This window comes from Sipha flava, unplaced genomic scaffold (genome assembly GCF_003268045.1).
Source record: "Sipha flava isolate LNK unplaced genomic scaffold, YSA_version1 49_pilon_pilon, whole genome shotgun sequence".
Lineage (NCBI taxonomy): Eukaryota > Metazoa > Arthropoda > Insecta > Hemiptera > Aphididae > Sipha > Sipha flava.
The window spans coordinates 555,989-574,031 of record NW_020273360.1 but is presented as its reverse complement, the minus strand read 5'-3'; the positions used below and the strand labels follow the sequence as shown (position 1 = coordinate 574,031).

Below are 18,043 nucleotides of genomic sequence, written 5' to 3'. Positions count from 1 at the left end.
ATCATCAACTCTGAGGCTGAACTCAACCAAGAGGTCGAGAAACTCACCTCCACAATCCAAAACGCCTTGTCCAATAATACTTCAAATGTCAACAATCTACCAAATTGCCAAATTATACCAGACAGTATTCAACAAGAATCGATAAAAAATAGGAAACTACGAAGAGCTTGACAAAGAACGCGAAATCCTGAAACCAAACATCAATTCAACACTCAGACATCCAAAGTCAAAAGGCTCATACAATTCCATAGAGAATCCTAATGGGACTCCTTCCTCATAAACCTAAAGCTCAATGACACAAAAATATTTAAAATCAACAAATCGATGATCAATAAAAGACCTCAAAACTACCCACTAAATGGAAAATTATGCTCAGTCTTCGACTCCCCAAGAAAATCCAAACTCTTCGCCACTAACCTAGCCTCACAATTCAACTGCCCCATCGGAACCCCAGCCACCGACTCACTAATCACCAACTCATTACAGATTTTTGAATTCAATAGAAAAACCACCAATTCTACCGGTCTCTCCAGGAGAAGTGAAAAACATCATCAAGCACCTACCCCGAAACAAGGCATCGGGTCCTGGTGGCATATCGAACACGGCATTCCGGCACTTATCAGACAAGACCATCCTAGTAGTGACCAAAATTCTTAACTGCTGTTTGAGATACAAATACTTCCCTACTTCTTGGAAAACAACTACAGTGATTATGATTCATAAAATTGGCAAAGACCTGAGAAATCCGAGCAACCACCGTCTTATTGTTCTTATTAACTCAATAACTAAAGTTCTAAAAATCATTAAACTAATTCATCTTAAGAAGGTCATATCCACCACTATCCATGCAAATCATTTGCATTCAGACCGCAACACTCGACAACTAACCAACTAATGAAGGTAATAGACCACCTTGGCAACACAACCAACAGAAAAAACAGAGACAGTATTCCTGGATTTTAAAAAGGCGTTCGACAAAGTGTGGCACGACGGACTTCTGCACAAACTACTTCAACTACACTTCACTATCCCTAGTAAGCCTAGTACAATCTTTCCTCTTCAACAGACCATATTCAGTCCATGTAGGCATCTCCTTCTCAGAACCAAGAACACCGTCTGAAGGCGTCCCACAAGGGTCATGCCTGTCATCACTGTTATTCATTGCATACATCAACGATATACCCACCACCCCCGAAACTTGGACAAACCTCTTCGCTGATGATACCATGTTCATGACAATCAGCGTGAGCATGCAACATGCAGTGAACATGCTCCAAGCACAAATTCATATCACTCTCCCCTGGCTTAAATATTGGAAACTGACCCTGAACACCAACAAAACACTGACAATTAAATTTGGAAGAAGAGGTCTTTGACACACAACACCACCAAGAGTCAACAACTAAAATATCACATGGAAACCAACAGTCAAATATCTTGGAGTCCACCTCGATAGCAGACTACGATTCAACTGACACATCACCGAAATCGTAAAGAAAGCAAAGAGCACCCCAGCCGCATTATATCTCGTACTCAACTCCTGAAGTCCAATACCAGTTCGAGCAAAATTAAACATATACAAAATATACATCAAAACAATACTCACCTACGCCTGTACAGTTTGGGTTGCACTGATTTCAAATGCTAACTGAAGAAAACTCGAAGCTATCCAAAACATAGCACTTCGAACCATCACTAGCTCCCCCTAGTTCGTCAGGAACTGAATCATATCCAGCTCAGCTCAAACACCATCAATTCAATCTGCCATCATCCTCAGCTCAAAAAACTTGTTCTCCAAATTGCACCTGTCCCGTTACAATCATCTGAAAGAAATAGGTAAAACCATTGGCCAGGCAGAACTCAACAGAAAAAGACTTGGCGAACTAACCAAGCGAACTTAAGAACCACCTCATCCACTCAACTTATACTCTGAGTCATGGGGACCACTCCCCTGAAACTCGGGAAAAGGACAATAAGTCCCTCTAACCAAGCAAAGCAAAGCGACAAATTCAACTTCTTCAACTTTCACATCAACATTCAAGACATCAATCAAACCATACAAAAGGACTGAATTGCATTTTGAGAAGGAAGTCTTACGAAGATACCAGCAGCCACGACGATCTTAAAAATGGTCTTGTACAGTCAATCAGAGGCCCGGAACCGCCGCCGCAGATGAAAGACCAACTCGCCGTCGCTACGAATACAAGCATCGACCGCAACGGAAGCAGACAGTGCCCACCGACTACACGCCGACTACAATCTGACTATGTTAGACATTGGAATAAGAACATTATGTAAAGAGAAATTTTGACAGAAGGAGTGACATAAAGTAAATGTTATATTTATTGATTTCTCGTATTTTGATTTTGTTTAATTCGCCATTTCATGTAACATTCTGACATTAAATTAATTAAGAATAATGGTACTTATATTAGCATAATATTAATTTTATTGAAAATTAAATATTATACAGCTAAAATATAGTACATTTGTTGCGTTAAACTCCCCAAGACACAGTATTTTTCTATGTATTTTCATTAAGTTTAAAGCAGAAATACATCATCATATTCATAAAATGATTTTGTACACTTATGTGGGTTATAAGTTTATACATAAAATTAATTTCTAAACTTCTTTCTTTATATATAATAAATTCCAAATTATGTATATGTGTTTACATATATGTTTGTGTGTGTGTTTTACGATTAGTAACAAATATATGGCTAACTTTAAGATTAGCCAGGTATAAAGAAGTTTAGTCACTACTTTTGGTTAATATCTAAATTCTTCCCTTATCTACCTTATCAATAAATATTAATTTAATATTATCTAACTGCACATGGCTGTATGGGTGCCGGAATAATGGAGTAACTGCCCCTACAGGAAAAATTCCGCAGGGGCTATGCCCCCACGGACATTTTCCTAGATTTTACGCTCCCGTGACTAAAATACATAGGCCATCTTCAACATTACTTTTTATGTTGAATATAGAAACAAAACTCAAATATATATAAAAATCTGTCCGTTTTTAAGTATTAACATACTAATAGTAAACTAAAAGTTTGATTTAGAAATAACTTGCATGTACTATTTATGTAGTAGTTGATATTTTATGCAGTATACGATGAGGTATGTATATAAGAATAAGATAACATGGAGACAATTACCCCTTATTTAGAAAATAGAAACAATTTAATATTTAACCGTAACACCCAAAATAGAATAGCTTTTAGAATAGGAAATCTATTATCGCAACTGTACAATAGATTTGTAATTTATTTCAAGAATCATTTGATTACCAACAACCGATGTGATCGGACACAGTCGTTATAATATAATAATAAAGGTATAATATTATACCTGCCTTTGTGTTTGCAGTTGTGCTCAGCCCTATGATTCAAAAATTGTTCCGACGCCCTTGCATGGCTAATAAACAAATAACGGTATTCGTACAAATAGTTTAGTAATACAAGCCATAAAAAAAATTTAATTTAAAGATATGTATCGAGAAATAATCACAAATTAAAGTAATAACATTTTGCAAAAAAAAAAAACATTAGAATATATGAATTTATTATTTTTTATCAATTTTAATACAATAACATATTATGGTATCTTGAATTGCACAATAAAGATATATTTTTACTTTTAAGGTTTGTATTAGTACAAGGACATTTTAAAAAACCTTGATCTGATAATGACTGTAAGTTTATTATTTTTTTCAATGATTTTTAGTTATCTGAAACATCCACCATTTTGATCTGAGGTTTTGAACAGACAATAAATTAATTTTTAGTGTTGAGTAGGTATACTTTACTATAATATACTAGGTGTACTATTTTTTTCTTAATTTATAATTTTGATTTTCATTAATATCTATAAAAACAAAAACAGTTCAATTCTACATTATAATTAGTAATTATTAATTACTACATTGTAATTTGTAGGTTCAATTACTTTTTAATTGTTTATGCTGGTTATTTGAAATTTTAAATCAATTAGTAAATTTATAATTCTTTTTCTGTACTTAAGTTTTAAATTATATATGATAAATTTTAAAAGTACAGTTAGTGAGTCGATGACGAATAATTTTAAACAAACAAAATATATACACAGAAAATCTTAATATTAGCCGTCTTTCGGTTATTAGCCTATATATTATCCTTTTTTATAATGATAAAACTACATTCAAAACCAACTATACAATAGAAATGGCCTGGTCTAATATCGGTTATAATTTTAACAAAAATTACATAAAAATGTGACACAGCAGATTTCCGATGACTAATGTAAATAATATGATCTTCTTGAAATTAGATTAGGTGATTATTTATGGAATAACGTGTTTTTTGTAACAGCAAAACAGCAAAATCTGGTCTTCTATGATTTTTTTCTACATGCCCAGAAACACTTAAAGTGCTTCGCCAATAATACGATAACAATGAAAAATAAATGAATACCTGGGCAATCAGATGATAAATAAAAATGAATCTCGAAAATTCAATAAATGTTCCCAATTACACTTTAAAAACTCCTAATAACTATAACTGTAAGGTTATGGTATCTGATATACAATTATATTATGTAACTTGTGTCTAGTAATAAGATATTTTGTTTGAGGTATCTTACCCAGCTCTGAATGGGGATCATATCAAAAATTCAAATGCAAATTATTAAATTATCGCCTACATAAGCTTCATTTATTATTAAAATTACAAAATGTTGATATATTCAAAATTAACATTAAATAAATCTCTATTATGGCTCATTTGAGCTTATGATTCAAAAATTAGTAAAAATTCCAAACCAGCGCATAAACTATATAATCATTAAGTCAATAACTCTCCGTCTTAGAGACTGTGCCCTACGTGTAGCTACGTCAGAAATAATACTTCATAAAGTTAAATAACCTAGAAATATTAAATTCAATTTCATTGTAAATTACACCAAGTAAAAATTTCTAATATCCAATTTCCCCACGCTTATAACACCTGATAACCTTTCTCGACGTCACAAAAGTCGCCGATGTCGAGATATTTTATATTAAATTAAACCAATAAATTAACTAATTAACTTTTAAGGTTTGCAGGTTTTTATCAATGGTCAAGCCTCTTTCATCATACCATTCTATCATCTATATAATTCATTTGTTACACAATTTTTTTTTCTTATGGTGTTTAATTAAACACAGGTTGTATTTTTTTAATTAAATATATAAATATTTTAAAAAACTCAAACAAAATAAAAATAATTTCTGAGTGCTTAAAAATATTTTTTACATAATTAAAAAGACTACAAAGATAAATCAAAAAACAAGGGTAAATTAAAGGAAGTGGTGGCCACCAAAATATTTCATCTTGTTGATAACATTTAGGTCCACTAATTTTCTCATAGTAAATGTTGATCTTCTAGAAGGTTTACACTATAACCTAATATATTTGAAATTCCTAGTTTTAACTTTGTTAATTTCGCAATAAGACTACATAATATTACCAGTTTTTGAAACAAATTAAATCTTACAATTGGATTTCATTTTTATGTGTATTAATTCAATTTTATCGATTGTAGTCGAATGCAAATATTATCATTAAATGTTTAAAATACCGATAATCTTGAAATCAAAATGGCACGTCATAATATTATTGTCAAAGAATATGTTATTGCTACGATGCTGTATAGATGACATAATATTCGATACGTGCGTATTAATCCGAAAGATAGTTAATCATGCGAGCAAACCAATTTTAACGCATCAACGATTTTGTCATTATATAGATGAGCCACTAACCGTGGCTATTATAGGCGAATAATGTGTGTTTTGCGCAGTATTACCGATCGGATAACGAAAGTAATATTTTCCCCTCTACCTCACGTAAATAGCATTTAGCATAAAAAAATAAACCTAAATAATATTAATATTAACCGCTGAAATTTAAATCGATTTTTTAATGCATTAATGGTGTTTACGAACATATACAATAAAATATTATATTTTAGGTGTTAGTAAGTTGCAACCATGTTTTATTTTTAATTGGTATCACTTTCATTTTACGATATTATAATAACGATTTAGTATTTTGAATATATTTGTTTACATTTTTAATTTCTTTGTTTTAATTATAGCCACGGGTAAAAGGTGATATTTATTACAGTTAAATCTCAGGGTTTCTGTGCTGAGTTATTACTACAAAACTTCATATAATAAAACACAATTATTACTTATTAAAGTATTTGAAAATTTGCTACCCTATTATGTTATGATTAATACGACTTAAACACCGATTGGCCAAAATGTAACAGAGCTCAAAAACAGACATGCGGATCACAACTACTGAATCGATTCTTTTGTTAGAATTAATGCCGTATAAAAAAAATTATACTAGTATAATGACCAACAATCGGACTAAAAATCAATCAAATGTTGCTCTCAGTGGATATAAAAATATAAAACGGAAAAACATGTTACGGCAGAATCCGAGCAATTAGCTAATGAATAGAGTTTTCAGTTTAATTATACATTATCAATATGATTAAATACAATTTAATAAGAGCATATAAAAATTTATCACTATGATATACAAGCTTAATATTGTTTATAAATATTTATAAATACAGAACGAAGATAAAGCGTCCTTTGAAATATTTAACAACCATCGGTAAATCAAATGTTATCCCCTCATATAGAGCCAGTCGTTTAAAACTTTCAAAAGTCAAAGTTTCTATTCAACATTAACGTTAATAACGTAAACCCGAAATATTTAGCAAACTATAATTAATCACAAACTTACATTGGAAAATAATGTGGGGCAAACAAAAACTAAAAGTGTTTCACCGAAACGAATAACGTTATAATTATAATTATTATAATACTTATTATTTACTATACGTAGGTATAACTCAACCCCTGCAGCTGTATAGTATATATATTTGATACTCCACGTATACTAAATAGTGAATGAATTCGATAATTGTCTGCTTACTAATTATATGTCATTATTTTCGTAAAACATCTTTCACTGTAGGCTTATATCAAAAAGGAAAAGTGAACTCTTGAGACTGTATTGATTATATAGTTTTAAGCTGTTGGATAGGTAAGCAACGTTTCAATTATAATATTATTTAAATCATTTAAATTAATATTATTATAAAATAAATACCATATCCACGGGAAATATTACATCATTAATAAAACCATACTCTTATTACGAATTTATCTTTAAACGTTGTTTAAAAACTTATTCTATGACAAACACGTGAACATAATATTATGAATATTATATTCACGTGTTTATCGCATATTTAAATATGAATATTTTACAATTTGCCTTATTGCAATATTATATTCTTATGGCACAATATCATACTACGCGAATAATGTAATTATTTTTACGCACTGTAATTTCAGAATAGTATTTACATGGTAACACTAGTCGCTTAATAATTTCTGAAATTATAATTGATTTTATACTATCATTAATCTTTATGATGAATAAAAAATTATTCACGATAAATCGAAAAAAAAACTGTCAGCTTTATTCGCGATTTCATGGATTTGTGATGATATTATACGCATGATATTTTACGGGGAAATTTATTTCTAAATAATGATCGTTGTTTATCGATCGGTCAAAAATAAAAATATGAGCCCCATTACATCTATTTCACTAAACAAACATTATGTGCTTTAACGTTGATATAGAGTTGAAAATGTATTAATTAAATAAAAAATGTAAGCATTTATGCATTTACGAAAAAAAAACGTGTCTTTTTGTTTTAAATATAAACGTACTTAAATGTTCATTTATTATTTATACTCGTATTAATATATTTATTTTTTTAATAAATGTAGATAATCATATACAGAAATAAAAATTGTACAACAATAACGATAACTTATGTTTTTTTTTTTTACTTTTATTATGATTATTTGAATGTTGTATAAGTATTATACAGACTTGAATTAATTTTATATAATTTATTCTTTACTGAATATTACTAATATTAGTATAATAATATTATTAGTAACTCTGTTTTAAACGTAATAGAGCAAGATAAATTGTTCTCGTTCATGTTATTATATAAAGTATGAAATAAAACGGTTGTGGCGACAGTGAATATAGCAGTGGTGGTGGACTACCCAATAATGAAAAGGTCACTATGGGAGAAATTTTTTTTAGGTATAGCGGTAAATACATCACGTACAATATACTTTCAACGGGAAATTCAATTTGGCATTTCAATTCGTTAGCGTAGAGCACTGTCCGTGAAAAATATATTTTTTTTTTTTATATATATTACGCGTGTGTATATATACGAATATATACTTATATATATATATGAGTGTGAGTGTGTGTTGCTTTTCATCTCGAGGTTGTTGTAAACTACGCACGATTCAGTTATATTATATTATATTCGTACACATTCATTTATTATTCAGGTTTGTATTTCGAAAGAGGCCTACGTAGTTACAAATACTATGATTCTTTGATATATTTTGTCGAGAAAATCATTCAAGTTGCAACGTAAATGAATACGTGTACGTATATAAACTACGTGCACGCACACACCAGCATAGGCGTTATATGAAGAGAAAGGAGGAAAAATTGCTCAACCCCTGATGATATTTCGAGGAGACAAAAGTATTATCTTATCCCTTCGATCATGGTTAAATTTAAATTGTTAACATAAACGAAGATAATTGGATTATAACGCACGTAGTTTATTTCATAATAAAAATTCAAATATTATTTTGCAGTTATTGCTTTCAATGTAAAATAGATGCAATAATAAAACTAGAGTAATGAGTTGTTTTTTTAAGACAGCGATTCTCAAACAGTGCTCCTTGGAGCCCTAAGGCTCCACGAGAGAAGTCTTTGGACTTCATTGTTTAACGGGCACATCTGTATTAAATAAATTCAAATATTATTATATTCCTTAATTATCGAAGAATAGAACTGGTACGTAGAATTATTTGAATTACTAAATGAATTGTACGTTTTTTCATCGAACACCCATTTAGTTTAAAATCAGACTTATTGATAAAATTTGGTTATTTCAACTTCATTTCTTAACCAATATTTTCACAAAATTAAATTAAGTAAATGAATCAATTCAAGGTAAAATGACCACAGTTCTCACAGTAAATGACAAAATCTGAGCTTTAAAAAAGGACTATGTGTTTTCCACATAAAATTAATAGAGGCTCCGTTAATTTTTTTAATATCCTCCGCAAACAAAAAATTTTGAGAACTACTGATTTAAGAAATAGCCTATTGCTCAAAGAAAATTTATATATAATAAATTCAAAGAAAAATTCAGAGGTAAATTTCACTATATCTACACTTGCAAATATTTTGTCAAAAAATTGTGAATATTCTACAATGAAAAATATTGTAATATTGTACAGAATAATCAATGGCGAGGGAACGAAATGTGATGAAGACGAAAAAGAATTGTCAGTCAAAGATTTATCTAGTTTTATATATGCACCGATTTTATCATGTAATATGGAAAGACGTTTTTCCAAGTACAAAAGTATGGTTTGATATTACTGTAGAAATTTTCGATTTGAAAACTTAAAATTGATTTTCATTACCTTGTCACATAATAATAATTTTATATATTATTATATAATATTTTTAAACATTATGTCATAAAAAATGTTACTTTGCTTTTTTTTAATAGATTATTTAATAGGTTTATATATTTATTCGAAATTGTACTGTTTATAAATGTATTAAAAAAAATGTTGCATATTTTTTCAATACTTATCATAAGAATCTGCATATTTTATAGATTTTTATTGCATATATATCGGGCCTTAGTAATGGGTCTATAATATATACATATATATATATATATACATACCTATAAAATCTTGAAAGCATTATAAAAATATATGATAATGTTAACAGGATGAAAGTAAACATTATCGAACATAGGTTTTATGTCTACATTTTTAACCTTTTTGGCTTCAAAAATGTACGGCACTCAGAGTTTTTTATGTATTACGCCATTGAACGTGGGTACTTATGTGCAAGACATATTACTTCGTATGGGTTTAAATAGAATATATAAGCTAATACTTAAGCATACTTGTGATAAATAAACAAATGAAAAACAAAAATCAAGTTTCAAAAAATTTAACGTAATACGCGTGAGAACTTTTAAAAATCGTTAGATGAATCAGACGTATTAGCGGGCCAAGACGCGCTACCGCTACTTACGACGAACAGGAAAAAAATGGTTCGGAAAAAATCAGAATCATTTCTCGTGCTCCCGATCAGAGATATACATTATCTATTCGATTTCGGCACAAAACTATATTATACTCGTATATAAATTAATAGCAGCAATTTTTTTTTTTGTTATATTATCGACGGCGCATAAGGTATGCAAATCAAGGGCATGCATGCGTCGAAACTACCCGGTTACCTAACTTTTGTAGTATAATAATAATAATGTAATCTATTGTTTTTGATATTAGATTTTCAATGTTTGATATCTTTGACCCACAAGTTATATTAAGTAGGAAACTTTTACTTATATTACACATACAAACACAGACATAGAAAGACACACATACACACACCCCGATGTATCGATTATTCCATTAATTATGAATGTAATGTCTTATCAGAATAAATAGACACACTACCGTTTTCACGTTTCCACACACTGAAAATTAGTATATTATATGCTACAGTATTTTAGTTTCACTATACACCGTAGTGGTTGATAAAGTTTTTTATTTGCAGAATTCTTAATAAATTTAATTTTTTTTTTAATTATACATAAATAAACATCGATTATTCTTTAACTTCTAAATGTATTTCTCTGTAATGCGCATATCATTATACCTATAATATTAATAAATTAATTTATATATTTATGTTTTATCTAATAAAAAATTCAGAGCCTTAATGATGAAACTCATGAGAGGTCCATAATTATTACAAAGGTTATTAAATACGATTTAAAAGAAAATAATAAAATAACATGATCAGATTTTGATTATAATTTCAAAATAATTGACATTTGAAAAATGTCTACAGAATACAATGATTAATGAACGATATAATATAAATCTATAATGTACATTAAATATACTTATGAAATCTACATTATATAACAAATACATTTACTCATATAAGATAAAATTAATTATGAGGAATTGAATTTAATTGAATTGAATTGAATTGCACGCCGTGCATTAACTTTTAACTGTGATGTACTACAAAAAACTCTAACTTAAAAATCCTTTAATTATTCCGATCCATAAACCTTAGAATCCTCACTAATCCCCAATGATTTATCATTAATAGATCTTTGAATCATTATCTCTATGTTCTAACGATATAATCACTAGCATCTTATAATTAAAATAAATGATACAAAAACTTTCTAAATCACTCTAATCCTCTCATCGCTGGCCGAACATCGACCATCCTACAAAAAATTCTCCTCGTAAATGCAAACAAAAATGGCTACATAATTTTATAACTTATACAAATTGATTAAGTTCACATTGGAAATCATATCAATGGATACTTATTTACTTTATGCTGTTTAGTATAATTAAAAAAGATATAAACATAATTACTCATTATATTATACAAGTATTTGTATATAAATTGTAAATTTTTCTTTATTTTAACTAAAAAAAAAAAAAAATATAGAAGTTATATTATTTTAATTTTTTTTAATAACACTTTTAAAGAACACATTGAATAAATTGTTTTTTAAATTTCGATAAAGATGAGTTTATTATGTATTGGCATAAGTCTAATGAGTTTTGATCCTAAAAACTCTTATTTCATACGAAAACAAGTTTTCATTGATTATTGAGTATTATAATTCTTTAAAGCATATCTCGTATTAATCACATGAGATAACTGTGATATTTAATTCTTTTTGTTTTTAAGAAGATAGATATTGATTTTAGATAAAAAAAAATTTATATTTAGGACTTCAAATTTAGTGAATAAATATATTTATTATTATATTATTATATTATATATTACTATTTAGTATTATATAATTATTATCATTATCAACACTTTAAACTCTTCGACATCTTCAAACAGAACAGTCAAAATAATATTGCACTGTAATGTTTTACATTATTTTACATATCATTTAATATTTCTAAATATAGTACCATAGCTAGTAATAATAACTTTATTCGAACCTAGATTTTAAATTAAGAACTGCTGTTCTACGAGGGTATAAACGTGGTGAATATTAAACATATTTTGAATCCCTTCGTACATCCCCAACGACTATATCAATCTTTTCCTCGATTATGCATTTTTCACTCTAAGAATCAGTGAAGATTACCCATTCGAACGGCTTACCGGTTCACAATGAGAATAATGCGTAAGGAGACAATCGGATTTCGAATTTAATTTACCAATGAAGTAATCATTTTTATGTAATTACCTATATAAATCTAATAAAAATATTTATTTATTATCTCACGTGTGTTTAATGTTGTATATATATATATATGATACATATTTTATATATATACGTATGTGTACAAGAATACATGAATAAAAAAAATATATTTTATGTAAAAAAAAGATTTATTTTATCTAATAAAATAGTAATTTATAATAGAATACAATTTTTTTTAAATAACTTAATCAAAGCAAATTGCAATGTTAAATTCACACTTTAACAGTAAGCATTATTCAAATTTATTTTTGGAACATATATTAATATAAAAATAATTAATTTTCATAAAATAAATAAATCGTCATAAATACGTATTTTCATGAGAAAAATGGCATTTGTATAGTAAAAGTATCTTATATAACACACGAAGATAATTATTATACCATAAACCTAAATAATCGGTTTTGATGTTAAAATATAATAAGTATGATTCCGTTTAACTAAAATTTATTTCTAACATTACATATAGGTAACTACAGCTAATACATAAATTAAACGTTATATATGAAAATGTATGTTACATTAATATTTCATTTGCAGTATTTTCAAAGACCTAACCTATCTTTACGAATCATGAGCTAAAGATATTATACATAAATATATACATATGTGTGTGTGTGTGTGTGTGTGTGTTTATGTAGAAATTATATATAAATTATATACATATATATATTGTTAAGCGGATCATAAATTTAAAAATATTTTGAGTTAAACTCGTCTTGGTGTTATATATTTATTTTTTCAAATCCAATTCTCAAATTTACTTTTTTTGTCGACAAAATAAATATAACATAAAATCTAAATAAACGTTACATAATTGCTACCAAGTAATATTATAATTCTCTATTATACTAATATAAACTTAGCTACACATAAAAATTCATATATTAACAATTAAAAAAATACAATCGTTTGTTTTAATCATAATATTAACATATGTGAGGTTTTACAGTGATAAATCTAATGTATACCTTAATTTTACGATACAAACACTATAACAGAAGCTAAAACTAATTCTAATATTGTAAAATGCACGATCACTGTTGACGTTTTAAAAAAAGTGCTCTGTTTATATCATTAACGGTATGTTTTTCAGGGAAATATTATAAATAAATTGGTTGGACGGATGTGAATGGTCCTTCAAAACGAATCCAGAGCACACACTAAAATCGATTTTATTCGAATTATATTTATTCGAACGTATTCTTGTTATAGCTGCACGTAATTCTTGCAGCCATTAATCACTAATTATTTTAAGAAAAACAATAAATATTTGTTACAAAATTGATGTATAAAATATATATTTTATATAGTATATTATCTAGACAATCGATACACATACACATATATATATATATTTGTATATATGTATATATATAAACGTGCAATATTGCGAACTTTTTAAACTATTCAATTTAAATATATAAATAGATAAAATAAGCAATATAAAAAAATGGTCGCACCTTTACGGATATATAAATATACACATATGTATATATTGATTAAGAAGATAAAAGAGAAAGAAAGGAGAGAATTTTAAATAATATTAATATGTTATTAGTGAGTTATAAAGTATTAACTATCAAACAGACGATTGTTAAATTTATTGTCTTAATTTATTTTTGCTCATTTGTATTTTAAAATGCAAACAATTTCGACGATTACATTGATTCATGAGTATTATATTAAATTCAGTCGGTGTATTCATAAAAAAAAATCATTAAGCATTTTAAATCTCAATAGCTTAATTTTGTAGATTTTTATTCATTCATTAAAAACTATAAACAAAAAACTTTTATTTATTAAAAAAAGAATAACGTTTTATAAATACATTGATTAATTTAAAGACTACGGAAAGAAAAAAAATTGACACGATAAGACGATAGACGTGTAGTATAAGTATTATAAAATCAGCGTTAATTTACTGCTCAATATTATTTAGAAAAAAGGTATAAATTACACAATTTTTACCTTATATTAGTGTTCTCGTTGTTTTTTCCGATGTGATAAGATTGATGATTACTGATGACGTTTATCTTGAATTCCGTCCGCATGGCGTATTTGTGATCAACATCAAAGGAATAATCGCTTCTTTTTTTATTTTTATCAAAACCTGATAAAGGGAATAAATATTATAATATTATAGGGTAATGAGATAGTATCTTTTGTTCTAAGTGAGTAAATCTAAGTAATTTAAAATGATGAAAAAATATTAATAACTATAAAAACTTATTTTATTATTCTTAATTTTTTTTAAATATGAATGGTTTTTAAATACTATCAGCATTTTTTCTATTGGCTACTATTTGGTTTCAGTGAAGAATCGGCAAAAACACCAATTATTAAATAACTAAGTAAAATATATTAATATTATCATTAAAATCTTACCCTCACGCGTCACCAAAAACTTAAACTTTATTCCTTAATAATGATTTCGTATAATAATGTGCAAAAGTAATAAATAACATTTTTTATTTTTTTTAATTCTGATGATTGCATTGTAATAATTTAATATCATTACCCTTAAATCTAAAAAGAAAAAAAATATGTAATTATCATATATTTTATATTAAAATAGCATACACCATATATATCATTATATTAATCATTATATATTAATAAAATAGTGTTCGCTATGCATAACACCAGTCGGTGGTCATGATTTCGGTTTTCAGTCGATACGGAAATGCGATAAAAAATATAAAACGATAGCCAATCCCAACGATTCCGATTCCCAATCGTGTCTACTTTCTTTATAATCTAACCCCGTCAATTCATCTATTCCCTTACTAGTTTTCATGATAAAATCACTGACATAACAACTTTTATTTTTCCACCGAGCCTTCGAATACCTGTGGGTTTTAAGCTATATTAGCATTCAAGACAATAAAACATCTGATCAGGCCTTGATTTACGCAAGTGTAGATGGAGCAAAAGCACTTGGCACCCAATTTCCGAGGCCCCCGGTCTTCGTAAATTGTAGAAAATTGTATTTTTAAATTAATTCCACAAACATTTATTTTGTAAAATGTAATAACAACTGTCAATGTTCAGAGTTCAGTATATTTTTGTCATTCCACACTCCAGTTCTAATCAGTTACCATCACAAAATATTAAAATAATAATAATATAAAATTGTTTGACAATTAGAAATATTTGATACCTAATAACTATGTATAGATTTACTCTATTTACAGATTTACTGGTTGTTAGTGATGTTATGAGTATTTCGTTCACAAAATTACTATTTTTAGAACCACTGGTTTATATTTCATTCGATTTTGAAATTTTTTAAGTTTTAAGATGGGTATTTAACATAAATATTTTTTTTATTATCACCCCCCCCCCTCTATGTAAATTTTTTCTAGAACATTTTTTGACTTGGGGGGACCCAAAAAATATTGTGCACTTGACTCTAATTTTATTAAATCAAGCCCTGCTTGATCTTCTGACCACCTAACCACCAAAAACAACTGTTTCATTTCCACTAAAAATCAATCAGCTTTGATCATAATTTTCTACCTAAACATTAATTTCTCTTTTCACTGAATTATTCTTCATTTTGTGCTCTCTCCACACACATGAAGCTGTATGCGATTTAATTCACTTTCTGTTTTCATGATCTTCTCTGAAACTCATTATTCTACAAACTCCTTTATTGGATACTCTTCCCTTACGATAATCCTCCTTATTATTTCTCGTTTTTCTTCCGTCAACTCAATCATCATTAACTTCATCCTCAACGCAGATTTCCATATTTAAATTATTATAATTTATTTAAATTTATTGTAAAATATATTTCCTTTGTCTTGTAACCCAAATAATTTTTAATCACTGTATTTTTACAAAAATCAGATAATTTTCAAACTGCAGTACCTTTTAAATAAAAACAATAATTATAATAAAAAAAATTGTTCGATGAGCACAGTGATTTATGTATAATAATGTGCAATATATGTGTAATATATTTAAATATAACAATAACTGCAGTGTGAAAATAATTCGTTTAATTGATTAATTTGTTTTTTCTATTCCATTAGCGATCATTCGATAAGCACTCGTGTAGAACGATTGGACGAAGCAATAATGGAAGCGTCCAGAGAATTGGGTGAGCCAAGCGGATTATGACAATACTCGGAAACGAGCTGCTGAGTACGTGAAACTCGACACATAACGCATTATAAATATTATACTGTCATCACGTCATCTCACGGTATTCCGAAACAAACGCGCCAATTTCCACATGTAATACGTCCAAGAAACATTGCATAATATTTTCAACTCGAGTCACCGTTGTTATACATTATGATAATATATACTATATAAGTATTTGTACAATAACAAAAAGATTGTACAGTTTAAAGTTATTAAGTTTTAATTTTTTTGAAATGCAGTTAAATTATATTATTATCTTTACCATAAGAATTTAATATTTATTTAGATAAATATATATTACATAAATATAATATAATACGAATAACTATAATATGACGATACACATATGTGAACAAGTAAGCTTACATATTTTGTATACAATAATAATGAAGTGAAAAATATATCTAACGCACACATTTTAAATTAATAAAATAGAGATGCCGTTAATAATAAAAATACAAACAAACATTGTTCTTAACTCTATTGTTGTTATAATATATTGTTATAAAATGCCATTTCATATATATATATATATATTATTTTTTTTTTGTTGTTACATATATTATATAATATAATAATATAATATATTATATCCATTATGATGCCACGATGTAGTGCGCTAACCGTATTACACGATATTTATAATAATATAATGATCATTTATTTACAATAAAATTGTTTGTATATTATCATATTATTTGAGCGCGTGTAAATGATTTTTCAAAAAGGTAAGTGTTTGATTTTAATTTTTAAAACATTTATTATGATTAATTTAAATCATTGTAACTCGTCCTTATTATATTGTAGTATCAAATGTTTAGAAATCAAAAAACATCCACTTGGAGTCAAAAATATTAATACAATTAACGACTAGTATGTACAGTTAGATCCATTTATTATAATCAAATATGTTGAAAACAGAAAATATTAACTCTATTTTATTTGTGGATTGATAGTGTCCTAAATAATATACAGACATAACATATTTCATTAAAATTAATTATCAACCTCAAATATAAACCATATTTTTATCAAAAAACGATAGTGATAAACGTATAGACCTATTATATATATATATATATATATATATATATATATTATATAAAGTTTAGCTAATAAACCTATTCTCGTCAATGTTTTTATCCGTTGTTTAGCTTAAAATTTTATTTTCACGAATAATAAGTCATGTTATTGATAAAAAAATAAAGCATCCACTGACAAAAAGTATGTTTCCCGCAAATTAAATCAATACTATTATTGTTGTTTTAAGATTTATTTAAATTAATAACTGTATAATCATTGAACTATTACCTTTTATAGTAAATTCTAACTCTGTATATATATATATATATATATATATATATATATATATATTTTTTAACGTCATAAAACAGAAATTATTTTTTATTTTTAAAAAAAAAGAAATATT

General features: G+C 27.3%; 1 protein-coding gene across 1 annotated transcript in view; it reads left to right on the top strand.

Moving 5' to 3' along the window:
- LOC112690344 (protein tipE) overlaps positions 1-16,871 on the top strand; it is a 68,167-nt gene extending 51,296 nt beyond the window's left edge. Inside the window, exon 2 of the mRNA XM_025564345.1 lies at positions 16,500-16,871. Coding sequence (XP_025420130.1) covers positions 16,500-16,587 — 88 coding nt within the window. The 3' untranslated portion in view covers positions 16,588-16,871. The remainder of the gene's footprint in view (positions 1-16,499) is intronic.
- Positions 16,872-18,043: the final 1,172 nt, after the last annotated feature.